Source organism: Mesocricetus auratus, unplaced genomic scaffold, assembly GCF_017639785.1.
Source record: "Mesocricetus auratus isolate SY011 unplaced genomic scaffold, BCM_Maur_2.0 Super-Scaffold_100007, whole genome shotgun sequence".
Lineage (NCBI taxonomy): Eukaryota > Metazoa > Chordata > Mammalia > Rodentia > Cricetidae > Mesocricetus > Mesocricetus auratus.
Window position 1 is genome coordinate 29619812 of NW_024429191.1, and position 27390 is coordinate 29647201.

Here is a 27390-nt window from a genome sequence, read left to right on the forward strand (position 1 = left end):
GCCTCTGCCTCACAAGTGCTGGGATTAAAGGTGGGAGTCACCACTGCCCAGCAACACATGAATTGTTTTAAAATACATTTTTAAAAAGTACTCTCAAATAAATTTTCTCCTTAATAAACTCACAACAGCTGAAAGAGATCAATTGGAGCATCCCCTTCTGGCCTGGTTTAATAGGGTAGTGTCTATGGAACTCTGCAGAATTACCTCCTGCTGGGTTCCTAAGCACACTCCCCCATATCCCCCCACACTAAAGACCCTCATAAGGGCAAGAACTAGGAGCCATGAGCATTTTTAACAGAGAGGACAGAGCACAAGTGGGAGGGGCAGAGGAGATTCTTATTAGAGAAAACCCCATGTAGGCTCTAAGCACAGCCTGCGACTGTCTGGACAGACAACTCCAGGGTCTCAGGCATGAGAATGGGTGCTGTAGTCCACTTCATCCTGTGAAGAGAGGCCCAGCTACAGGAGAAGCAGACCAGAGCCCTTGTTAAATGCTGCAAGTACTATACCATTTTACAGAAAGGAAGCGAGCATCTGGATTTGGGTGTCCTGGAGGGGAAGAGACCATTGTACCAACCTTATGAGGTTTGCATCTGTCTCTAACTGACCTTGCTAACCACTTAGATACCTCTACTGGCTTCAGGTCTCCTGGGCCCCAAACACAATGACACCTCCCAACCGATGTCAATTATTACACAATATGCAACCAACCCAGTGGGAATGCTGTTTCTCAAAGACATTTAATTTAAAACAACGTTTAGCTGGTTTATTTTATAGTCGTATCTCTAACGTCTCTATAGGTCCTTGGAAAGCTTCTCGGATCCAGGTCGTAGGGGCAATGAAGCCCGGGACAGTTCACGGAGCTCACGGCGGCCAGCAAGCAGGTGACTGGACCGCCCTGGCCCTCGTGCGGGAGGGCGGGAGTAGGCAGGGCCTAGCGCGCATGCGCGGTGGTCGGGCTTGCGCTTCGGGATTGCGCGTTGCCGCTCGGCTGGACAGGGGACAGGGCCACAGCGGGCACGCGCCTGAGGCGGCATCGCTGCCCTCGGGCACCCAGGACCACTGCTTTCCATCCTCCCCGAGTCCTCTCGGGCGCCCAGTCCACAGGCCTGGTCCCTCGGCGTTCGAGCTGTCCTGAAGAGACAGCCCGCGGCCTGACACGCCGTTTTCTCCGGAGGGAGCCACCGGCGCGAGCTCGCGCGCGGGCCTCGGACGTGAGGGCGGCGAGCGGCCGGGCCGCGGCGCCGAGAAGGGCCGTGCTCGTGCCCGAGTTGTCGCGAGGCGCGCGCGCGCTCCCGCCGCAGCCCAGGCCGCGCCCGCCCCGCCTCTCAGCGCCGGCCCCGGAGCCCGGTCCGCGAGCAGCGGCAGCGGCGGCCGGAGGGGACGATGAGCGGCGCGGCTCGGGCGGGCCCGGCCCGGCTCGCGGCGCTGGCACTGCTGACCTGCAGCCTGTGGCCGACGCGGGCGGACAACGCGAGCCAGGAGTACTACACGGCGCTCATCAACGTGACGGTGCAGGAGCCCGGCCGCGGCACCCCGCTCACGTTCCGCATCGACCGCGGGCGCTACGGGCTCGACTCACCCAAGGCCGAGGTCCGCGGCCAGGTGCTGGCACCGCTGCCCATCCACGGAGGTGAGGCTGGGGCCGGAGCCTGAGGCCGGGCGGGGGGCGGAGGGCGCGGGGGCGGCGTGGCCCGGTGTCTGCGCGCGGTTCGGCCGCCAGTTTAGGGAATCGGGGTCCCCGCGCAGTGGAGCCTGGCCTGCTCCCCGCTGGGGAAAGAGGCTCCTGAAAGCCTGCTGCATCTCTCCCCTAAAATAAAATAAAATAAAAAAGACTTAGAACGTCCCCCTGTTTTTCATTTAGGTAGCTTGTTTACTGGAGGGCATTGGAATGCGAGTTTGCAGGGACAGTTGAGACAAAGGAGGTGGTGCAGGGGCGCAGAACTACTTCATGGTGGACGAGATGCTTAACCTGTATTTTGGAATCGGCAGGTTTGTGCTTGAAATCCCACGGATTTATCACGGCAGTGAATCTCGAGGGATGAGAGCCCTCCTGTCTCCCTGCCCCCCTTCCCCGCCCCGAACGTCAAAACGTGCCGGTTTTTGCTTTAGTGGCTAAGAGGAGGGGGTCCCTGTTGCTTTTGGCTTTCTCTGGCCCCGGTAGTTTGGCTGTCATGAGGCGCTGGGGATTTTCACATTTATAAAGAACGCGAGAGTAGCTGAACTACTAGCCAAGTCTTCGGTCACTGGTGCCCACCTAGAGGGAAAGTGGTAAAATGGTCAGGAATCGTCTTTGAAGCCATTTGATGTAGCCTCATGTCCCCTCCCAGTCCCCGTGTCGTCGTTGTCGTCGCCCCCCTCCCCACTGCCCCTCCCACACCGACCCGGTGTATTCAGTGTGTGCATAGCTAATGATTTGATGTAAAACTTGTATCTGTTGATTACTGACTGGTAGTGTTTAAAGGCCACATTTCTCCGTGGAGCGTGTTATTTGGAGGCTTTGGCAGGCAGAACTTTAGGGAAATGTCTCCTATCTTTACATTCTCACCTTTAGAATGTTGAGAGGATTTAAAAACCAAATGCTATTCGTATTCAGATGACCTAATCTAGGCAATCTTTAGGGTAATGGTGTTTACTTTTCTAGTCTAAAATATTTTTAAAAATATGCCCCCCAGCTCTGTATTTGTATAATACATAATAAGCAGGTTTTTTGTTTGTTTGTTTGTTGTTGTTGTTTTGGCATACTGCCTGGGCATGGAGGGGGGTCACATACGATTTTACTGCTACCTGTCTTTTTAGAATGGGTTAAGTGTTCATTTTACACCAGTGACCAAATGCTTATGGTGTATTTCTTATTCCAGCAGCACTTAAGGTCCCTACTTGACCATAGAAACAGTTTTTGTCTTTGCTCCATTCAATAAATATTTGCTGCCTGCTCTGTGCCAGTCACTGTGGTTGGGACATGTAATGTTGCCAAACTATGGCAGTAACAATGCTATACTATTTTCTGGTGGAGAAAAGAACCGTGAGGGTCATGTGGAAGGGAGGAAGAGGAAGAGAGAGGCAAGCTCCTCTGCAGGAACTTCATAGTGTTTCGAAATCTGTGGTTTGTGCTTGGGGCTTGGTTCCCCCAGGCACTCCAAGACCACCGCCCTCACTTAAGATGCTGGACTCCAAAGTGTTTCATGTGCTGCTACTATCTGTTGCCTGTCTGTCACCTCCAGATTAAGTCCCATCTTGGAGAATGCTTAGGGGATTCAACTGAAAGGTGTTGGGAACTAAAAGACAATCATCTTATCCTGTTACTGGGGAAATAGCATTGTGACGTTGAAAGCTACATATCAGACCTGTGCTGCATATACACTGTGTGGTACTTGCAACATAATCCTGTCAGTGGCTTCATTTCTTAAAAAAAAAAATAGACTGATAATGTATTCGCCTCTCCTGGGGAGAATAGGTGTCATTATCGTATCTTTTTCTAAAATTTGCTTATTTTTATGTGTGGATATTTTGCCTGTATGTTTGTGTACAATGTGTGAGCAGTACCCCGAGACCAGAAGAGAGTGTTGGATCCCTGGAACTGGAGTAAAGAGCCATCCTGTGGGTGCTGGCAACTAAGCCATTGTCCTCTGCAAAACCAACAACTGCTCTTAACTGCTGGGCCATATCTCCTGCCCTTACTACATGAGAATTGTTTCAGGATTTCTCAGGGTGATGATGGTGGGACCCTGTGGGTGGCTTCAGTCAAACTTTGGACAAATGATCTTCACCCATGTAGTCTTTGAGTCTAGAAACTGCTGATTGAAACCCACTTTGCCAAGCACCATAAAAACCCTGGTGAAAAAGGAGGACAGTAGCCTGTAGTAAAGCTGTTAAAGGCATCTTTATGAAACTCCCATTCAGAGAAGCCCTTTTTCCAGGTAGTTTACCTATAAGTTGTCCCTACACCTGTGAATTTATACAGACTCCAACGTGACATTCTGCTTGTGTACTTGAAACTCAATAATATATTTTAAAAGGAAAACTGTGATAGAAGCCTGGTAAAATTATTCATGTTGAAGAAAATCATTTAAAACCAGGTGTGGTTGTGTATGGACACCTATTATCCCAGCAGTAGAATTGCCTGAGGATTGATGTTCCAAAGTGCATCTCAGGAGCCTGGGCTATGGTGTGAGACCCAGTTCCCCAAAACAAAAACAATGAACCTTTTATCTTTATAAATAACAAATTAACTTTGTTTGTTTTTCCTTAGAAACTTTGCTATTTTAAAAGTACATTTTGTAAAATGTTACCATTGTACTTTGTAAAATACTTTCTAAACAAGTATACTTTGAAACAAATATTTTTTGAAACAAATAATTTTTATTAAACAAAATGTATCAGTGAGTGGAGATGCTCTTTGTTCTAGGCTAGCATTTGCATGTTACCTGATAAAGCATTCATTTTTAGAAATGGAGTTTTGCAGGAGTGTGTTGTAACACTTATGAACAGATCATAGTTGCTTTTTTGCTGCCTGCTGCAATGGTCAGCTTTGAGTTAGGCACACTAATCCCTTTGCGGAGCAGACCTAGCTAGTGTGTGGCACAGACATTGTAAATGTGCTCTATGTGTATGCACACTGGCTTTTTGTTTGAGCCCAGAGTGGGGGTTGGGGAAGGAGAGAGCCCTGTGGTGGTGATGTAATTAGTATGTATGCAGATTGCTGGCAGCAATAGTTTGGCATTGGTCACTTTATGCCTTGTACAGAAAATTTCAGGATGGAGTGTTAAAAACTTAGAGAACAACTTTGCCAAGTAATAAACCTTACTGATTGTAGAGTTGCAATATAGTTTTTAAACGGTTTATCTTAGATTTTTATGTTTAAAAATTGGTCCTGTTGGAACCCTGGTGCTTCCTTTGGCAAATCTGGAGTTGGATTTAGGAATTTTCATGAGCAGTGAAGAAGACTGACATAAAAACAGGAGGTGACAGAGATCATGTAACATTTGAGTTTGATAATAGTAGAGGAAGGCCACCAGACATAGAGATATCAAAATAGTTACAGAAAAAGTATGTATGATCCTGCAAGCAGGTACTTTGAACATTAAGAAAGAAAACTCAGAAAAACTGAAGACTTTGAAAACAGTGCTGAAATAATTAAATTGCTGGGCAAGAAGAACATGTGTGGGGGCGTTATACTTGTATTCAACTCTACAGTGTAGACAGTGTTTTTATGTGGTATATTTTCCCATTCACTTTTGATGATTTCTATTAGCTTATAAATGTTAGGGAAAAAATCTAGAACCACTCACCCTCCTTACTAGGCTCCCGACATGCTACCTTCTTATTTCTGTTTCTGTTAGAACAAAGTGTCTGATCGTGTTTCTTTACTTGCTGCCTCTACTTTTTCCTCCTGCTCTTTCTTACATGGTGAAAGTCTTTGATTGCTATGCCAGTGATTAAAAACAACAACAAATTTAACTGATATATTGGGTGACATGGTCAGGATTCCTAAAGTCTTAATGTATAGGATGATAGGGTGAAGTTAAAACAAAAGGTTTTAACTTTTTGTTAAAGATAAATGTATTTATATATTAAGAATTAGGAAGTATTGTTTTCTTTGAGGATTGTTCATGGAGATAAGTTTTAGCCATGCCATGGCCATCCCATGTCACATGACACAGCTAGTAAATTCTCCTGACTTTGCCCAGGCCAATCCTAGATTGCATCTGGATATAGGGAGGCTCCATCATACTTTATAGAGGCCATACACACTTGTAGCTTATAGTTAATTCTGACTACAAGTTGTAAGAGACAAACGAACTACAGAACTTCATTTTGAATGTTATAAAATAAATCCTTCACTGGTAAGAATAAATTAATGTATTCCAAGATCCTCTTACCTGGAGCAAGGTGTGGCAAAAAGAGTAAGGCAAATCTTTTAAGAAACCTTCCAGAGTATATTCATTGAAGAGAATATTCTTCAATTTTTTTTTTGGTAGTACTAGTGACTAAACTCATGGCATCACCTATGTTAGCCAAGCACTTTATCACTGAGCTGTATCCTGGCCCAAGATTTTTTGTTTGTTTGTTTTGTTTTTCAGGACAGGGTTTCTCTGTGTAGCTTTGGTGCTTGTAGCCTGTCCTGGAACTCGCCTTTCATCTCAGCCCTCTCGAGGCAGAGGCAGGCCTATCTTTGTGAGTTCGAGGCCAGCCTGTTCTACATAGCGAGTTCCAGGACAGGCTCCAAAGCAATACAGAGAAACCATGTCTCAAAAACAACAACAACAACAAAAAAGTAAACAAACGAAAAACAGAGGCGATGGGACTAGAGAGATATCTCAATGATTAAGAGTGTACTTCTTGCAGAAGACCTGAGTTTGGTTTCCAGAACCCATATTGGGCTGCTCACAACTGCCTGTGACTGCAGTTCCTCGGGGTTCCTCTGGCTTTCATGGACAACTTCAGTCATGTGACGTACCCTGCTTGTAATTTAAACACTTCTTTTAAAATAGTTTTAGAGGAATGGAACAGAAAAGTCGTGTGTGTGTGTGTGTGTGTGTGTGTGTGTGTGTGTGTGTGTGTGTGTGTAGTAAACCCATAATCGGGGCTGTAGCAAGATTAAGAGTTCAAAACCAGCTTGGTTCCATAGCAAATATTTTTGAAATACATATATATGTATATGTATGTATATAATAAAAGAGGAAGTGTGCATTGTATGCTTCATCCTTTATATAATTCATGAAAAGGAAGGTTTAATGGTTTAGTTATATAAGTGTCAATGGAATGGAGTGTCTTCATGGCTACTTTTTTGTTGTTGATTTAAGTATAGCTCTCGACCCATTTATATAATACAGCCATTAAGTTTGTCTAGATCATCACTCTTTGTCTTATTTTCCTTAAGTATTTTTGTGCACTAGGCATTTATTATTTTCCATAAGTTTAATAATGCAGCTTTCCTATTGTTGGAGGTCATTTTGAGTAAAATAAAAAGAACCCTTCAAATGCCATCAGAAAGAACTTAAAAACCTACTCTGTGCATGTGCTATGCAAGCTCTGTGTGTGCACACAAAGGACATGTGTGTGAATGCTGACCTGAAAACGTTGGGTCATCTCATTGACAAGGTCAGCCTTGGTTGGGTAGCACAGCTCAGTTACAGCATTCTGAAAGACTGAAGGCTTTCTATGGTTTGCAGGTAGATTTTGTTCTGAAGCAGGGTCTCCTAGAGCATTCTGTTGGAATATAGCTATGTCCATTTGTTAGCTGGCATTAGTAGCTGCTTTCATACTGTACCTTCAGGGTGTGTTGCTATGGACAGCCTAGAGAACCTGTGATACAATGTTTCTCTCTAGCCCCTTTAAGAAAATTACTATATTTCCCCGTTGGGGACTGTATTATAACTGATGCTTTGGTTGCTAAGTTGTCCCAGACAGAGCTCTTGGAAGTAATGGGTTTTATCGTCTTCATTTGAACCAAGTTAGTAAGGTTGTTCTTGAGACTAAGAAGTGATTCAAATATGTAATTCTGTTTAATACTGCGGTGCTTGGTGTGCTGGTGAAGTTGACAGGATCGTAGGAGAGGGTAGAGCAGGGGTGGACAGAATAGGACTCCATCATTGTACTGTATTGAACTTTGAATAGTGTGGAGACCAAAAAAATGAAAAAAAAATATTTAAACTTGTGGTCTAGAAAGGTTCATTTTTTAAATGAGATTTGTTTAGTTGGGTGTGTTGGCACACAATTTTAGTTTTATCACTCAGGTGGCAGGCAGTTCTCAGGTGGCAGCTAGCTGAAGATACAGAGAGACCCTGTATTATCCCTCCACAAAGGGGCTTGAAGTCAAACCTGAGAACTTCCACTTCAGACTGTAATAGATCTACTGGCACTGGTTCCCTCTCCAACCTTAAGAGATCAGAAAACTGGACAGCCTGTGAGCAGCAATTTTAGATAAGGTTAGTAAGCAGCACAGGATGGGGGTCTCTGAGAGAACAGGAAGGTAAGGGATCCCCACCATTTTCTGCTACTGTCTGGGAATTTCTAGGCTGCAGTTCAGAGACAAACAGCCTAGATGCAGGCAGATAGTCTCACGTGCTCATGAGCCAGAGCTCTGGGAACGGGAGGCAGTGCTGGAGAGGAGAAGGGGTCACAGAGAGCCAGAGGTAATGCTGCAGGGGACCTTCCTTGAGTCTGAGCACTGACCTGCATGAAGAAGTTACTGGAGACTGAGAATTCGTGAGGTTCTCATCAGAGTAGAAAATCCTTCTGGTGAACAGGAGCATGTAGTGAGGCCAGATTGCTCCTACAAGCAAAGCTGTTCTGGGACCCTCTCTCCGTTGAAGCTTAAAAGCAAACCTATAAAGAATCTGACTGATTGAGACCATGTAGTTTGTTACAAAAATGGCAGGGTGATATTTAAAGGAATGCCTTAACATGTGTCTCCAAAAACCTTAAAATCTGAAACTGACATCCAGTCCAGAATCACCAGGCCTATGAAGAAGCAGAAAAATAGAATCTATAACCGGATGGCAGGATTGCAATGGGAATGTTAAAACAATCTTTGTAAGTATAGTGTTTAAGAATGGAAAAGGAAACGTGAACACAAAGAGAGAATGGACGTTAAAAACATCCTAGATCAAAATTCTTTAGAAAATGCCTAAGATTTATACTAACTCATGGGTGGGGGTATGTTGGTATTCTCAGTTTATCCCAGACAATAATGTAGGTAACACGTGTTGGGTATGTACGGTGTTCCACAACACTGCTTGTGTTTAATCTTTCAAAGAGCCACAGGTGCTACTCTTAGCCTCTCTGTGCTTGGGGAATTCGAGGCACTTCAGTCTTTCATTTGGTGCCTGTTTTCTTTATAGCACTTAACACAACTAAAATTATGTGTCTATTTCTTTTGTTTCCGAGGCCAGGGAGTTGGTCTCTTGTGTCCACTCTTGTATATTCAGGGATGCATATGGTATTTGGAACACAGTAGAGTGGTACTGAGCAATCAGTGTTAGGTGGATTAAAGAGAGTGAGGTAGAACACTGTGGCCTTGGACATTGGGCAGGGCTGGGGCTTGAAGTAGGCCTGCCTGATGGCAGTGCCCATACTCTAACCACCTCTTTGTGTTGCTTCCCAAGTGAGTTTAATAAATTATGATATATCCACTCAGTGGAATGTTGCACAGACATAAAAGAGGACATCATTTAAGCTCTGTGTGTGCTACAAAAATAAATACAAAGTGTTTGAACTATGACTGAGTTAAGTTTGTTTACAGTAGACAAGGACTCAAAGTAATATGAAAAATAAAAAGGGTTTTGTATTGATTAGACCATCAATGGCATTTCCTTGGATTAAAACAAATTGTTGCAAGTCCATGAGTAGAGGTCAGTGAAATGTGCGTGCTACACCCTGAGTATGAGCTCTAGGAACAAACACAAAGTATTAGTGTTCATTGAAAAGGGAGGAAATAGGCTAGTGATATAGATGGCTGACAGGGTGAAAGCACTTGCTGTACAAACATGACAACCTGAGTTTGAACCCTAGAACCCAGATAAAAGTAGTTGACGAGTACCAGCTTCACACAGCTGTCCTCTCACCTCTACGTGAATACTGTGACATGTCACCTCCACGTGGGGCAATTAATATCTTAGAAAAGATGAAGGTGAGTGTTCATGAGAACAAAGGGAGTACTTACTGCCTGAAAGAGATGACTGAGGAAGAAGTATCTGGGAATTTGGTTATTTTGCAGTGTTTGTTTTTGAGCCCAGGTCCATGCTCATGTTAGACAAGTACCCTACTACTGAATTTTACCCCTATCCCTTTAAGTTTATTCTGCACCTTCAGTAAGAGCAGGGTGACTTCAAGGTTTGGTTAGCATGAGCAGGCACCAAGAATATGTTGAAAGAGTCTGCTTTTCTTTAATAAAATAACTACTCTCTAAGAACAGCTAAGGCTGATCCAGATATAAAGCAAACTAATCTAGGATAAGATTTTGAGTCCTGGAAAGGGAAATGAGATCCAGTGCAAGGACTCCACTTTTCTATGTGTTTATAGGGTGGTGGTAACATTTATTTTAGTTGTGTTTGTTTTTCACGGTGTTGAAATACTCTGGTGATTAAGCATGGGGGATTAATACAATTTCAGAGCCGAAAGTCAGTGTTTGTGACTTAAGGATATATAAGTAGATGACAAAGCTGAAAGAATGAAAGAGAGAAAACATGTTAGATAGCTCTGAGGGAGCCAGTGTGATCATCTCACAGGGTTGCAGACACTAGAAAGGGTTAGCCACACAGAAATAACAAAATCAAAACAGATTTAGAGGAATAAGTGAATTGAACTCTGTTTTATGACAATCACAAATCCACAGGTGCTGTGTAAAGTTGACAAACCAAGAAATAATGGCTGCTGTCTTTTTAGAACTGTGAAGGTTGGCCCCCCAGAAGAGCTAAAAACAGAAGTTGGTTGTCTCTGGGGACCAGAGGGGTGAGGAGTAGGTACACTTGTTAGTGAGCTGTTGGGTGAATTTGCCTTTTAATGTAAAATCCCACCCTTTCCCCTCTGCTCACAGCAAATGAATCTGCTTCCTAGTTTTCTTTTCCTCCTCTGAAGAAGTTCCCTATTTTCCTAGTGTCTGAGAGTCTTTCTGTCTCTAGTGGCATGCTGTATTTAGGACTGTGTAGAGACCATGCTATTTCTCAGGATCTACTTGATCTATGAGTTCAGGAGATACCATTGCCTTTGTTTTCATAAACAAATCTAGGTTTGTGGACATAAAAGAATTTACTGTTGTAGTCACCAATTGCTTGGTGAGTTTTACTCTTTTTAAAGGTACCTTCCTTACCACTCTATTGTGGTTCAGAGTTGGTGTTCATTGAACTGTTTTCCTGGTCACACTGGACAGAATGAGTTTCTGTCTCTTCTTGACTTCTTTTTTTGTTTTGTTTTGTTTTTTTTGTTTGTTTGTTTTTTACGAGACAGGGTTTCTCTGTATTGTTTTGGAGGCTGTCGGTCCAGCCTGGCCTCGAACTCACAGAGATCCGCCTGCCTCTGGCTCCTGAGTGCTGGGATTAAAGGCGTGTGCCACCACCGCCTGGCTCTTCTTGACTTCTAATGTGGTTTATTCTTCCTGTATATCCATCCCTTATTTCTCTATTCTAGATCACCTTGGCAGTAACCATCATCATAGATGAGGCATGGATTTACTGACTTCCTTCCCTCCTTCCTTCCTTCCTCTGTCTTTTTTATATTTCCAAGTTTCCTATTGCCAAAGCAGCTGAATGCTAGCGTGAGAGGTGGGGTGTGGTGGCAAGGAACCTTAGAGTAACCCCGCTGAGGTTTGAGATGATGGACTCTAAGCAAAACTCAATGGCACTTAATAATAATAGTTTTTCTTTTAAGGAAAGGTATGTGTCACACATGTGTGATTAATGTCAGCTAATGCATGAGAACTGCAAGTTCAAGACTACCCTGAGCAATATACCTTGTCCCAAAAAGTGGGGTTAAGAGTGTAGCCCTGGGTGTAGAACATTTGTCTAGCACACATAAGACTCTAGGTTTGATCTCCAGTACCACTAATTAAACTCTCTGAAGGCAGTTCTTTTTTCCTTCTTGTGTGTTTCCTGTAATCCTCTTCCTGTATGGCTTGACTTGGCCTCAGCTGAGTTGTAGATTCTAGATTTATGTGTTTAATTCTATTTGGTGTCTTTACTTAAATATTCTAAAGTCTTTCCAAACGATTGGTCCCAAGTGGAGTTTTAATTCTGTTTTCATCTCCCAGTCTATTACCATTACTGTGTAGTATTCCCAACCCAGTAAATATCATCACTGTCTACTCTTTTTATTATTTAGACAGAAATGGGAGACATACTTATTTCTCTGAAACCCTATCTATTATCTGTTCCTCACAGTTTATTTGTTCAATGTGTATTTATCATTTTCAGAGCCTCTGATAGGCAGCTGTCATCCCCACCCCCACCCTTTTTTTCTTGGTCTCTGATTTTTTTCTTAACTACTATCAGCCTTTTGCATTATCCAGAATTTTCTTAAAATTTTATACAGCCATGTCACTCCTTGCTTAAACTCCTTCAATGGCTTCTCATCTCTAAAATGGGAGTCTGAACTCTTTATTTAGCTCTAACCTCACTCTCCCTCATGCTATTCACTCATCTTACCATTAGCAATTTACTTGCTAAGACCATTCAGTACTCCTTTGGTTTTGAGGACTTGTAAATTTTACCATGTATACCTCATCTACCCATACATACCCCTTTGCCTATACACACAGACACACAAAGAGAGATAGAGAGAGAGAGAGAGAGAGAGAGAGAGAGAGAGAGAGAGAGAGAGAGAGAGAGAGAGAGAGAGAGAGAGTTCAGTTCAGCCTGTTTATAGAGCATTTCTTGTAAGGTGTGATTAAATCTCTCAACAACTGCTTGTCCTGTAGGGTTGTATGGCATACCTGTAATATGCTTTATGTTACAATACTTTAAAAATAGTTTCAATTTACTGGAGACATATGCTGGAACATTGTCACTCTTTATTTGTGCAGGTATACCCATAGTAGCCATTACTTCTAATAGGTATGTAATAACAGAATCAGACCTTTCAGAGCTCAGAGCAGTTGCCCATTGAAATCCTGAAAATGTGTCTATTGTATGGTATACATATTTTAATTTTCCAAATTCTGCAAAGTAAAACACATCCATTTGCCAAATTTCATTTCTATGTATACCTTTAGGGTTACTTCCTGCTGGTAAAGAAGTTTGGTTATAGAAGGAACAAGTAGAACATTTTTTTACTATTTCCTTAGCTTGTTGCCAAGTGATAGAAAAATCCTTTTTAAACCTTTGCTATTTGAGAGAGAGAGAGAGAGAGAGAGAGAGAGAGAGAGAGAGAGAGAGAGAGAGAGAGAGAGAGAAATTGAGATTGTGTTCTTGGTGGAACTTTATAGTTCTATATACTTGACATTATAGAGACAGACATGGGAGATCATCATAGACTATGAATTTAACGTATCAATGATCTACAAACCTAGCCCTCCCATCAAGGCTGCATCTTACCAACATAGGCTTGAACAAAGGCAGTGTCAGAGATCTACCACCCGTTCATCCTTTGAAAACTTGGTGTTATGAAGTATTTTTCATTCCAAAGAGAAGTTGGTTTAAATGTTTGTAGATAGTTAAGAATTTCCTTATCTGACTCAAGTCTTCTAACCTTTGGACTTCATATTCTTGTTTCTTTTGGCTGTTCTTAGGAATGTAGCATCTGTGGTCTCAAAGTGCATCCATCTTCTATTAATATTCCACTCAGGGGGTCTGGTGTGTTGCTGTGGTCTGAACGTTGCTGTTCTCTCAGAATTATTGTGCTGGACCTTTGCCCCCAGAGTAACAATAGTTAGAGGTGGTACCCTTTGGAGATGATTAGATAATGAAGGTGGAACCCTCATGAATGGGACTAGTGCCCTTATAAAAGAGGCTGAAGGGAACGTCATGTCCACCTAGAACTCAGTGTGACTTATTTGGAAATAGAATCTTTGCATATGTCATTATTTAGGGATTAAGATGATATTTTGCTAATTAACATGAGCCAAAATTCTAGTGACTAGTGAGTAACAGGAATATAGAGAGAGGCATATAAAAGAGGACCAGGGGGGGAAATAATCAGAAATTGTTCACAGCCAGTGGGCACGAAGGATTACCAGCAGGAGCAGAAACTGGAAAAGAGGCCTGACAGGGTTTCTTTCCAGCCTACAGAAGGAATCAATCCTGCTAATACTTTGATCTTAGACATGTGGCTTCCAGAATTATGATACAACAAACATTTGTTGTTTTAACCCAACAAGTTTGTGATACTTTTTTATAATAGCCATGGGAAACTAATTAAAAGAAAAATCCAAAATTGAATAGTCTTGCAGGGTTTGATTTTGTGAGTGTACAAGTACATCTCTTCTTATCTCTGGATAATAGTCTAAAGTTGTACTGACTCATCCTTATCTTACTCTTGGTTAAACCTGGGGTCTTTTTTCATAGAGTCTCATCCTAAGCTACATGATTTTTTTGCCTTTGCTTCATTTGGCTTGTTCATTCAGCCTATAAAAGCAATTTTTAAATCCTGATTTGTCACCAGTCTTTGCTCTTTCTAGTAGACTTGTATCACTATTCAATGTCATGAATATATTTTCTGCATCTTAATCCAGTGTTTTTGGCTTATAGATAGTGACAAAAAGCTGTGGCCCTTCCTATAGGAAAATGTATGTACATAGAATATGTATGCATATAGAATATGTGAGATGGCATAGGAGGTTGGATTGCATCTTGAAGTCTTACGTGGTTCATGGATCTGGAGTTAGGTTGGGCACGGTGATACACATCTGTAATCCCACCACTTGTGAGGCTGAGGCTGATCCTGGAGAGCAACCTGGACCATATAGTAAGACCTGCCTCAGAAAACAAACAAAAACATCCTTCCAGTCTACATTGAGTATCATTGGGCTAGGATCAAGGAGTCTGCAAGTTTGCACTGCTTCTAGAGGCTCTAAGGAAGATTCTTCCTTTTCTAGCATGCAGAGGTTGCCTTGCATTTCTTAGCACACAGCCCTTCCCTCCATCCTCAAATTTCTCACACATTCTGACCTGCCTTTTCCCAATGCTTAAATAACTTTGTGATTATATTGGACTCTCTTGGATAGTCCAAGATGGTCTCTTTCTCATAAGGTCAGGTGATTACCACCCTATTTGATCTATAACCTTATTCCTCCTAGCCTTATAAAGAACATTGTCACAAGTTCTAGGGATGAGACATATGCATCTTTGGGGGAGTCATTATTCTGTCTTCTGTACCTAATGCATCAGCATTGACACCCTACAGTTACTGTTTTCTCTTTCACAGTATCCACAGATTATGATTATTTTTTAGTTTTGCTAATGGTTAGCAGTATCCTATCTGGTCCTTTGTTTACATGCTTCTCCATTGTTATTTGTAAGTGTTGGAGTGCTATTTATTGTAGTTAGTTTCTTATTGTTTCTTTTTGGTGATTCCTCAAAGGTCTTACCAGTAATGGAGTTTCTTGCTTCTGTGTTGTCACCAGACTAACTCATGAAACTAGAAATCGTAAATTCAGTGGTGGCAGTTGCTATAAATATTCATTTGGCAAGTATTTAAGTATATACTGTGCCTGTGTGCTGTTGCTTGGAAACATAAGGTAAGTATAATATATACTCTATAGTGGAGAAAAGAGACAGGAAGCAAAAATTGTTAATGATCTCTGTGAGCATTTTAAAACATTGTGATACTAGCAACTCAGCATACATTACTTCCCTAAAGAAATTGTGTTTAAGCTGAGGCAGAAGCATGTGCACAAGCAGATACTAAAGAGGAGGACAAAGAGGAAGATCACTTCCCTTTTTTTGCCATAAAGACCAAAAGGTCCAAAATACTCAATAAAAGACATCTACAGAGTAATGTGAGAACGGTATACAGAAGGGCGGAACAGAGAGGCAGTGTCTCTTTGTCTGTCTGGGTTGGGACTTTATAAAAGTGATGAGAGATAATTGGAAGACGTTTGTGGAGAATATTTTTATTGTAGTGTGTGTCCTTAGCATGTGTGGTAGTCTTAATGAAAGCACTATTCTGAGTGAGAGTTCATAACTGAGAGAACAGACTGGTCAGCAGCATCACCTCCAGCTAGCATATGGCTCAGACTTCAGTTCCCGGCATCACAAATATAAAAAAGAATGATAGGGTGAGCTTGACAGGAAGTGATGCTGCCTTGTTTGTTTATCAGACATCTTTATGAGCACAGTATGCAAAATAATTGGTTTCCTTATGACATTTTCATAGGTGTATTTGATGTATTTTGATCATATAAAATTAATAAAATTCTAATTGTGACAGTGTTAAGCATAAATTTAACATTTTAATAATTTGAGGTGATAACAGTTCACTAGTGTTAAATACATTGATGCTGTATGAACTCAATTTCTAGAACTCGTTTAGTCTTGTAAACCCATGCTGTATGAACTCAATTTCTAGAACTCGTTTAGTCTTGTAAACCCAAAGTATCTGTCTCCTTGCTCCAGCTCCCTGCCCCCACCAATCTCTGGAAATGTTCTTAACAAACACAGCCAAAACCCTGCTTTACAAACATCCTAAGCATCACTCAGTTCCTTTAAGTTGACAGCAAAGACTAACCATTGGAGCTGGAGAGATAACTCAGTGGGTAAAGTGGTTCCTGCATGAGTATGAGGACCTGACTTTGTGTCCCTAGTACTCATGAAACATCAGCATTGGAAGGGTAGTGTAGATGGAGTTCCTGTCCCACCTGGTCCTGCAGTCATTTAGTCCCAAGTGAACACACAGAGGCTTATATTAATTATAAACTTTTGCCATGGCTCAGGCTTCTTATTGGCTAGCTCTCAATTATTAACACATTTCAATTAAACTATGTATTGCCACGAGGCTGTGGCTTACCCATAATGCCCCGGCATGTTATTCCTTTGGTGGCTACATGGTGTCTCCCTCGAGACTCACATTCTGCCTTTCTCTTCCCAGCATTCTCTTCATCTGGTAGTTCTGCCTATACTTCCTGCCTGGGCATTTTATTAAACCAATAAGTGAAACATATATTCACAGCATACAGAAGAACAACCCCCATCATCATCTCATCTTTTCTAATAGTAAAATTTTATATATATATATATATATACATATATATATTAATCAAGCAAGAACTATAGTTAATATTCTGTCTTTGTGAGTATATGTAACTTATCTTTTATCATAACTAAGGCAAACCATAACCATAACTATCTGTCTTGAACTCCATCTTTAATCTTTGCTTCTATTGCTCAATGTCCTGGGAAACCTTCAAAAGGCTACTAGGCCTGTCAGCACAATATTCATTAGTACAGTATCATGATCGTTGGGCCACTTCAATAAGATGCTCTTAACTTTAGTTCCTTGAAAACTTCTGAATTTGCTGTGGAAACTGAATAAAGTTGACACACAGCAAGTCTGAGAAAGACCTCAGAAGGATAATATATAAACTCTAGAATTGACAGAGACATCTCGCTGTCTGGACAGTCACCCAAAGTTCCTCTATAACGTTGGGGCATCCATCTTCGGCCTTTAGGCCTAGAGTGCCAGGCAGACTTCTCAGCAAAACAGGAATTTGAAACTGTCCCACCTGTATTGGCAGTTTGTCAGTCATTTTTCCCTGTGTCCTGCTGAATATCTGGCAGACTCTTCCATGAAGTAGAAACCCTGAAGGACTGTTCCATCTTGTTTTGGCAAGTTTATCAGTCACTTTCCTGTGGGTCCTGCATGTCCAGTTTGGACTGCATACTTACTGTCAGCAGTTGAGGCTAGGTCAGTTCTTTGCCCAAAAGCCAGTTTTGCCACATTGAGGGCAAATTCCATAACAAGTTTCTTGGATGCCCATCTTCCTCTCTGATGTAATTGGTGTTACCAAGAGCAGTTGTGTCTCATTGCGATGAAAAACCCTAATAAACTGTTTTAAATGCCATATTCTGTAAGTCTTTGAAAGGTTTGAAGAATATATTTCTATCTCAAATACATCTCTGTATATCTAGAAAACTAACATAAGTTTTGATTTTATTATAGGTGACTATAATCTGTATTTAATTGCACATTATATTTTTAAATGAGCTATATAAACACAGTACTTAAACAAGAGTAGAAATACACATATAACAAAATTGACCTTAAATTTATATCAACAAACTGTACCAATGCAAAGTATTCATTTCTATCATATTCCCTTTTTTCTTTAGAAAGAGATTGATTGTGATCATTAACCATTTATAACTAATCCCACTTAAATGAAAACAAACATTTATAAATAATATTTGGGAATGTGGGTATAGTACTCTCCAAACTGCTTCCTGCTGTTTGGGGGCACTGTCAAGCCCAAGGGGATCCTGGGAAAACCTAGAACCATGGCCAAACCCTGGCTGTGGTATTCTGTGGGGCTGCATCATTTCAGCTGCTTTGAATGTTTGATCACCTGGGCTTCAGGGGGTCTTGCTTGATCAAACCATATTAGTTTGAAAGGAATCCACAGCTTTTCATCTCCTGTGGAAACTAAAGCAGAGCCTCTTTTCCAGAGTAACATGTCTTTTAACTTAAATTTTGAAGTCAAGGCATTTTCAAAATATATAGGGTGAATAAATCTGGCAGTATTTATAATCAGATGTCTTTTAGCAGCAGTTGTTCCTTCCTTAGCAATCAAACAATTCAAAGACAACACAATAACTTACAGTATCCAGACTCTCTGTGTATTTTGTGTCTTTAAGTGGCCTTTTATTTTTTACTCCATTTCTTTTATTTTTTATTTTTATTTTTATTTTTGAGACAGAGTTTCTCTGCATAACTTTAGCTGTCCTTGAACTCACTCTGTAGACCAGGCTAGTCTTGAAATCAGAGATCTGCCTGCCTCTGCCCCCGGAGTGCTGGGTTTAAAAGTGTGTGCCACCACACCCAGCTACTCTATTTCTTTTGTTAAGGACTTTTTCTATCTTTTTGCTTTTCTCTCCCAAGCCTCCGTATATTTTTAAACATACTGTAAACCATTTAGAGGTTTTTCTTCATCTGAATCAGTCTTTAATGTATATCTCTATCTTTTTCTGACCTCATAAGTCTTTAATCTGCTAAAAAGCATGGCTAAGATTAAAGCTGCGTTCTTTGGCTTTCTGAGAGTCTAGGTTTCATATCAAGAGTTTCTAAGTTCATGTCACCACCAAGAAGCATGCCGCCAGCTGCTCATAAACACCATTTAATTATTTGGTAGCAGAGCCTCTTAAAAGAGCCATGTGCTTTTTGCTGCTGACGCTGAGTCAGGAAGCTTCTCTTAAAGAAGCTGTGCCTCTGCTTGCCTCTAGCAAACAGCCCACCTGAGAAAATGCTGCTACCAAAAAGCTGTGCTTGCCTCTGTTCTTGTGTGTTTAAAATCCCTTCTTAAGCTTTTGTCAGGTCTCTCGTGGATATCACCACAGGGCAGAGATCAGTGGATCCTGGGGACTCACTGGCCACCCAAAATGATGAGTTCCAGGTTCAGTAAGAGACCCTGCCTCAAAAACATGCTGTGAAGGGTGGTAGACAAAGACAGCCTATATCAACCTCTGACCTCCGCAGGAATACACAGGCAAGCATACCCACACAGTGTGTGCACACAAAAATTAAAGCTAGATTTAAGAAAAAAAGAGTAATTGCCTCTTCAGATTCTTAGTGGTGTCTCTCTAGCATTTCTTCCTCCTAGGCAGGACCTTTCCATGAATGAGAGTTCTCAAAGAAGAAGGAATGGAGTGACCTTTTTAGAGTTTACACTTGCTTTAGCAGAGAGGGATAATAGGTTCTGTGTTTACCTGAGGGAAGAATAATTGTGGAATTCTGAATTGCTTAAAAGGAGAAAGATGGGCAGGAGATTACAGTTGGATAGACATTCTCTAAGATCCTTCAGAGTCCTTTAGTTTCAAGTACTGCCCTAGGAGGTGTTGTGTCTGAGCCAACCATACTAAGCATGGCCCCTATCATTCCCAGTGTCTGTTGTTTTGTCATTAATATTTTCACTATCCAGTTGTGTTTTGCCAGAAACTTGGATCTCTTCTTCTTTAGATCCCCAACCCCATATCTCATTGCCAGGCATGGTGATCGAAACCTCCAAATTTAACCTCTAAAATGTGTTGATTTACATTAATTGCCACGGTCACCCATCTCTTAGACTATAATTCTTATCTGCTTCCCATGTCCATTGTTTCTTCGTGCCCAGTCTGAGTTTATGTATGTGTGTGTCTCCAGTGTATTCATTTCCCTTAGAAGTATTATGTACTTAATTTTCTTTGATATAAGCTGGTATTTTAAGACCCAATACTTAGATTAATGATTAGTAACAGCTGGAATAAATCTGTATTTCTAATAGTTTCATGTTGATATCTAGTTTTTTAAATTTCTTTTCCAATTTGAATTTTTTTAATCCTTTATGGTAACTAAAGACAGCAGATTCAGGAGTTGAAGTATTAGCTCTACCAGTTTGTTTGTTTGTTTTGGTGTGTGGGTGTGTTTCCTTGCAGGGCTTTTAAAGAGTATTTGTAAGTTTAGTAAAAGACATTTTAATTATATATATATATACACACTAAGTAGTACATGCCAATTTTTAAATTTTTAATCCTTTATTTCTATTTTATGTGTGTGCATGTTTTGCCTGCTTGCATGTCTGTGCACCACGTTCATGCAGTGCACAGAGGCCAGAAGAGAGTGTCAGATTTCCTGAGACTGGAGTTACACATGGTTGTGAGCTGCCATGTGGGTGCTGGGAATCTAATCAGGGTCCTCTATAAGAGCAGCCACTGCATATTGGGGGGGTGCACGCCTTTAATCCCAGAATTTGGGAGGCAGGGGCAAGTGGATCTCTATGAGTTCGAGGCCAGCCTGGTCTACAAAGCTATACAGAGAAACCCTGTTTCGAACAATCAAAAATAAATAAATAAGAGCAACCACTGCCTTGACCCTGAACCATCTCACAGGCCCTGACACATTATCATTTTGCAACACTGTAATACTTTTTATTCAGGGACCCTCATATATATTTGGAACCATCTGAGTTGTAAATTCAGAAAAGCAACTAGTGTTATGAAATTAAATGCCAGTAACAACTTCTTATTACCAATTACCATCATAGTAACTTTTACAGACGTAATAATATGCATACATACAAGGTCCATATATCAAAAACAAGACCAAAAAGTCAGTTGTACATCTGTATGCCAAGATGAATTAGAAAATAAACTTTTTTTTTTTTTTTGGTCTTTTGAGACAGGGTTTCTCTGTATTGTTTTGGAGGCTGTCCTGGAATTCTCTCTGTAGACCAGGCTGGCCTTGAACTCACAGAGATTCGCCTGCCTCTGCCTCCCGAGTGTTGGCATTAAAGGCGTGTGCCACCAACGCCTGGCCTGAAAACAAACATTTTTAAATACTGTTTAAGAAACAGTATTTAAAGTGAAAACTACAACCCATTTTGTTTCTTGTTTTGGTTTTCGGGTTTTTGTTTTTTCAAGACAGGGTTTCTCTGTGTATCAGCCTTGGCTGTCTTGGAACTCACTCTGTAGACCAGGCTGACCTCAAACTCACAGAGATCCACCTGCCTCTTCCTTCCAAGTGCTGGGATTAAAGGCATGCATCACCACCACCCAGCCTACAAACTTTTTTTGTAAGAAAGGAGATCTACATAAACAGATGTTTTTAACATTCATAGAGATAGTATTCTATTTATTTTTCATTGTTTTTCTAGGTAGCCCTGACTATCCTGGAACTCATTATATAGATCAGACTGGCCTGAAACTCAACAGAAATCCACCTGCCTCTGACTCTCAAGGAATTAAAGATGTACACCACCATGCCTGGTATAGACAGTACTCCTTTTTTTTTTTAATTTTATGTGGTGTTTTGCCTGCATTCATGTCTCTGTGAGGTTGTTGAATCCTCTGGAACTGGAGTTACAGACAGGTGTGAACTGCCACGTGGGCGCTAGGAACTGTACCCAGGTCCCCTGGAAGAGCAGCCAGTGAGTGCTCTTAACCACTGAACTATCTCTCCAGCCCCAGTATTCTTAAGCTGGCAGTACTTTCTAAATTGATCTATACAACCCTATAAAAATTATTTACTTATTTTTTTCTTCCCTTTTTGTGTTTGTTTTATAGAGATTGATAAATTGACCCTAAAATCCACATAAAACCACAAGGGACTCAAAATTGTTTAAAAAAAATACAGTCTTGTAAAAAAACAAAAAGGGATTGGGGAGATGACTCAGTCGGTAGCATCTACTGCACAAGCATAAGAACCTGTGTTTGGGTCCCCAGGACCCACATAGAAGCTGGGCATGACACAGGCAGATAGCTGGAGATCATTGGCCAGTCAACCTAGTGGAATCAGTGAGTTCCAGATTTTTCGAGAGACCCTATCTCAAAACATACTGTGGAAAGTGATTGAGGAAGCCATCTAACATCCACCTCTTGGCTTACACACACCCACACCCACACCCACACACACACACAAATACACACACACACACACACACACACACACACACACACACTAGATAATACATATTTCCTGATGCTAAAACTTATTACAAGGCAGTGAGTGATGTGTGATCAGATGTTTAGATCAGTAGGATGGGACTCAAATTCGGATATCAGCCCTTAAGTTAGGCCAGTTGACTTTTGACAAGGCTACCAAGGCAGTTCTGTGGGAAAGAATAGTTTTTCAACTAAGGGTGCAGGGATGAGAGGCCAAATAGTTTACCTGGTCTGATGCTACAAGAAGGGTGGTGTGCTGGAAATGGAAAAATTCTCTGCATTTTGTGATCTAAAACAATGTAGGAATTTGGAAGAAATCACACAAGAAAACTTGAAACCACCTATTGTGTGATTTCTTCTAGCCATTCACAAGGTTTTCCCTTAAAATGGGCTGAGTTAATGGCTCTTCTTCTCTGTCCTATTCCCTCCTGTCTCCTGTGTTTCACACCCTTGGATCAGACTGGGCTAGTTTTTGTTGGTCCGATCATGTACTGGAACTGATAGTACTAGAATAAAGACAAGATTTTAAAACAAAGTGCACCTGTGTCCTTTACATTTCTGCCCAAGAGTTAATGTCTCTGACACGGTTCTGTATTTTTGTGATAGGGTCTTGTTATATAGTCCAAGCTAGTTTTGACCCGTTGGGTTCAAGTGATCCTCCTGCCTCAGAGAGTCTGGAACTATAGGTTTATACCGCTGCATTCAGCTTCCTCTGAATTCTGTTGTAATTGTTGAGACAGGGTCTCACCATATAGCCCAAGGCTGACTGAAACTTGACAACCTCTCAACCTCCCTAGTGCTGTGTTTACTAATGTGTGTCACTGTCCAGCTTTGGTCTGAATTCTTAGTACTGTCCTAGATCCTTGTGTGCATTAGCTGTATTGAGTCAGTCATTAACTTTGGTTGGTCTTGTGTCAGGCAAAATCAGAAGACTCTGTTGACTGAGCTGAGTCTCTATATAGACACTTCCTGATTTTTAACAGGGAGTCCAATCTCATGTGTTTAAGTAGATGATGCTGTTGGCTAGGAATTTAGCACCACACAATCTCATGAGTAGTAGTACAAACATGAGTAGCAGACAGTTGAATGTTAAATGCTAAATTTCAAGAGAGATTTAGACTTAGACATTATTGTCATGTAGGTGACAGTAAAAAAGCCATGGGAGTGGATGTGTACAGCTTGCTAAGAAAAGTGGGCAGAGGACGGAAAATGAGAAGAAATACTCAGAGGTAAGAGGAAAGCATGATGAGTAGCAGCCAAGTGAAGAAAGGGCCTGAAGAAGTCATATTCAATACTGGAATCCTTTCATGGATAAGCAGGGAAGTGGTTTAAGTCCTTAACACTCCTGTTGTACTCTGGTACCACTTTTGTCTGAGGACTGAGCTACATATTTTCACTTACTTTGACTTATAGCATCTCTCTGGAATGAGGTATTTGTCCCTTCTTTTTTTTTTTTTTTTTTTTTTTTTTTGGTTTTTACGAGACAGGGTTTCTCTGTATTGTTTCGGAGGCTCAGCCTGGCCTTGAGCTCAGAGATCCGCCTGCCTCTGCCTCCCGAGTGCTGGGATTAAAGGCGTGCGCCACCACCGCCCGGCTGGAATGAGGTATTTGTTACATCAGTTGTAATAGAAATTATTTTTGAACATGACTTTTCATGTAATGTGATTTGTATTAGCCATCATTTAAAATTGCTTTTAAGATGCTTTTTATTATGTCATGGAGAACATCCAACAAATATATTTGAGTTCTGAGGATGTGAAAAATAATCAAAATCCATTTGAGATGTACAGTAACTAAGTATAGAAGACAAACGATAATGGATAGCTATTGACAACTCAACTTGCTGACAGTCGAGCTATACATGACTGTTCTTGCAATACTGCCCCATACATCCAGCACCGTAGGTGTATGAAATATATTTTATTGTCTCCTTAAAAAGTCTGTATAAAAAGAAAATAACTGTTGATATGTTCTATAGAATATGACCAAAGAAGTAAAAATTGCCAATTAGAAAAGTAGAAGTAGCTGGGCGGTGGTGGCGCACACCTTTAATCCCAGCACTTGGGAGGCAGAGGCAGGCGGATCTCTGTGAGTTCAAGGCCAGGCTGGACCGACAGCCTCCAAAACAATACAGAGAAACCCTGTCTCATAAAAACCAAAAAAAAAAAAAAGAAAGAAAGAAAAGTAGAAGTATATACTTTTTAAAATATCTAAAAGTAAATAAATGAGTAGAATAATGTTTAAGAGCATACATACACAATTCAAACATTTTGTCTTTGTTAAAAATAAAAGTAGAGGATAACTGGATGGAGCTTTGATTTTTTTAATTAATTTAACATTTAAACTAATACTCATTAAAGAATGAGAACAGAAAAATGTTTTCATATGTAAAAATGCAATTTACTGTTAATATTCTCCTTAGAAGAATTTCTGAGAAGTAGAGACTATGGATTAAGGGAAAGATGAGATGTGAGAAGGACTTGATGTAAGTGGTGTGTATATATATCCATTTCCTGATGAGCATTTCTGTGGGAGTGGTTTTGGATGATGTTAACATCTGAACTCATAATGTGGTAAAACAGTCCTTCCTAATGTGAGTGAGCACTGTGCATTCAGGCTTGTAAAGAACAAAAAGGTCTACTTTCCCCTGGTAAGAGCATTCCTTACCTTCCTCCTGCTGCCTGCCTCCTAAGTGCTTACCTGCCTTTGGCTTCAGCCTACCTTCAGTCTGAATCCTCTTTTCCTGGTTCAGTGAGATACAGGAAAAAAAAACCTCCTCTCAGATGTTTCTTCGGTTCCATACTTCTATGTGGCTTACTTTATGGTTGTCTCTCTGCTCCCATTCCCTCATATCCCTAGGACTAATGTACAAATAGATATCGCATTAAAGGTCATGGCTGCCTAGAAGCAGATGGCTGGATTAAGTAGGAATTCTAGGGATTCATGGTTTAGTTCAGAGTAGAGCACTTTCCTAACATATTTGGGGGTCTGTGTTCAATATGATTTGAGAACCACTGACTTAGAGTCAGTTTGGAGGACAAAGAGTGTCCAGTGAGATGACTAGTGGAGTGGTAGGAGGCAGAAAGGCTAAAAGTGAAATGTTGATGAGGCAAATGGACACCAGCATGATGGCTACAGATCCCTCCTGAAACAGCAGAAGTAAAGGGCAATTTTAAGATCCCACTTTTACTATTTGAAATAGAAGAGACCAGCAGATTTAAACAGGGGGAAAGCAAAAGCAGGAATGATCATTGATAGAAAGTTCCTGCAAAGTGGATAGAGAGTGGACTCCTTGTTACTCTGTTATGTTACCAAACCCTACCAGGAAAAAAAAGGGATTATAGGAATGAAACAAACTTACATACTACACAGGGACATTTCCTTAATAATGGATGTGTATACCCAGGTGGCCCCATAAGATTATATCACTTAGTGATGTCATTGCCACCTTAGCTTGTCTTAGCATACCCTATAATATCTATGCTGCAAGAATTATCTCCTAACCATACAGTTCTCAGAATGTGTCCCTGTCATTAACCAATGCATGATCCTACATACAAGATTAAGAGAGAATTGAAATGAACAGAAAAGAGAAAAGGAAGAATAACATTTAACACTCAATAAAAGCAAATAATAGATCTTGACTCAGTGGAAGAATAGAAACATAAGAATAGGTCCCATCTGTAGAAGTGGATAAAAGAATGAAAGCTACATACAAGTCCAGTAGATGGACACTAAAAGAAAAGGTTTTAAAATTAGGAACAAAATAGAGAATTTTGTTTTTTCTTTGTGTCATAAAACTAGATCTTTACACACACACACACATACACACACACACACATACACACATACAGAGGTAGAACTAGAAAATCTGTAGACTAAAGAGATTATAATCTTTCAGGATAGGAAAGGGAAAATATTCAAAACATATCTGCCAATGGAAGTCTTCAACTCAGGCAAGTTTAATTTTACTTGTTTATAGAAATCAACTGACAAAATATGAGTCATCAAACAAAAATCATTGACACAAGACTAGAGAGATGGCCCCACATGTGAAATGCTTGCACACGCATGAGGACCACAGTTAGGATCTCCAGAACCCAGTGGAAAGCAGGGTGGGTGTGGCAGAGGTGTTCCAGGCTCAGCAAGAGATCGTGCCTTAGTATATTGGGGCGCGGGGGTGGGAGGGCAATCCAAGGAGATACTGTACATCAGCGTCAGGCCTTCACATGCACACATTTTTGTGTGCACCAATACACATGTCAATGCACATGCACATCAAGAAAAGATACTTGAAATAAACTTCGTCTCTCTTTTTTCTTTTTCTTTTACTTAATTTCACTTGATCACTCTTCTTACATCAAAAATGTTTTTTTTTCTTGGACTAACTAAGAAGTGAAACTAGGGGATCATACTTTTCTAGGCAGATGTTCTACCACTAAGCTATATCCCTAGCCTCTCCCTACATCAGATATGTTAGCTGTTTTCTATGTGCCAGACATATTGGAGGAGATACTGGATTGCACCTCCTAAAAGGAAAGAGTCAGAAATAAACAGCCAGTTACTGATACAGTACAATGAATGCCAAGAGGAGTGCAATTTTAGGGTACCATGGCAACTTGAAAAATCTACCCAACTCAGTCTCTAGAGGCAGGAAACCATGCTAGAGTTCAGAAAGTGGTTAGCCAAGAGTGTGGTAGGATGGGCATTCTAGGAAGAGGAAATAAGACACATAGGCTCTGAGAGCAAGAGGCTCTGTGAGCCCAGAGCAGACTATAACTTGTCTTACCTACACCAGAAGAAATGCTAGGTTCTTCTGCACCACCCTCATCCAAGAGGTTTACAGCAAATTGATGGTTCTTAGGGCCAAGAAGTAAACCATTAACCCACATAGAACAGGGTGACTGTTCCATATGTGAGGAATTTGATTTTTTTTTTTTTTGGTTTTTTGAGACAGGGTTTCTCTGTATTGTTTTGGAGCTGTCCTGGAACTTTCTCTGTAGACCAGGCTGGCCTCGAACTCACAGAGATGTGCCTGCCTCTGCCTCCCAAGTGCTGGGATTACTGGCGTGCCTGGCGGAATTTGATTTTTAAGAGGTAAAATTCTGTTATATTAATTATGTGCCAAGTTTCAGACCGTTAGAATGGGATAATATATTTTACCCATTCGTTCATATGAATAACCTTTATTTTTACATTTATTTAATAATTATTTATCTTATGTTTTTGTCTATGAACTAGTGTGTGGCTTGGGTATGCATGTGGAAATCAGGACAGTTTGTGGAAGTTGATCTCCTTTTACTGTGTAGATTCTGGGAATCGAACTCAA

General features: G+C 41.0%; 1 protein-coding gene across 3 annotated transcripts in view; it reads left to right on the top strand.

Annotated features, from left to right (window-relative positions):
- The first annotated feature begins 1331 nt into the window (after positions 1-1331).
- The window catches only part of Rnf130 (ring finger protein 130), a 110411-nt gene continuing 84352 nt past the window's right edge, over positions 1332-27390 (top strand). Inside the window, exon 1 of one of the 3 annotated variants that reach the window (XM_013114772.3) lies at positions 1332-1633. In XM_013114772.3, the coding sequence (XP_012970226.1) occupies positions 1387-1633 (247 nt within the window). In that variant the 5' untranslated portion in view covers positions 1332-1386. The remainder of the gene's footprint in view (positions 1634-27390) is intronic. The other 2 variants (XM_005071866.4, XM_005071865.4) reach the window with 2 other exon arrangements.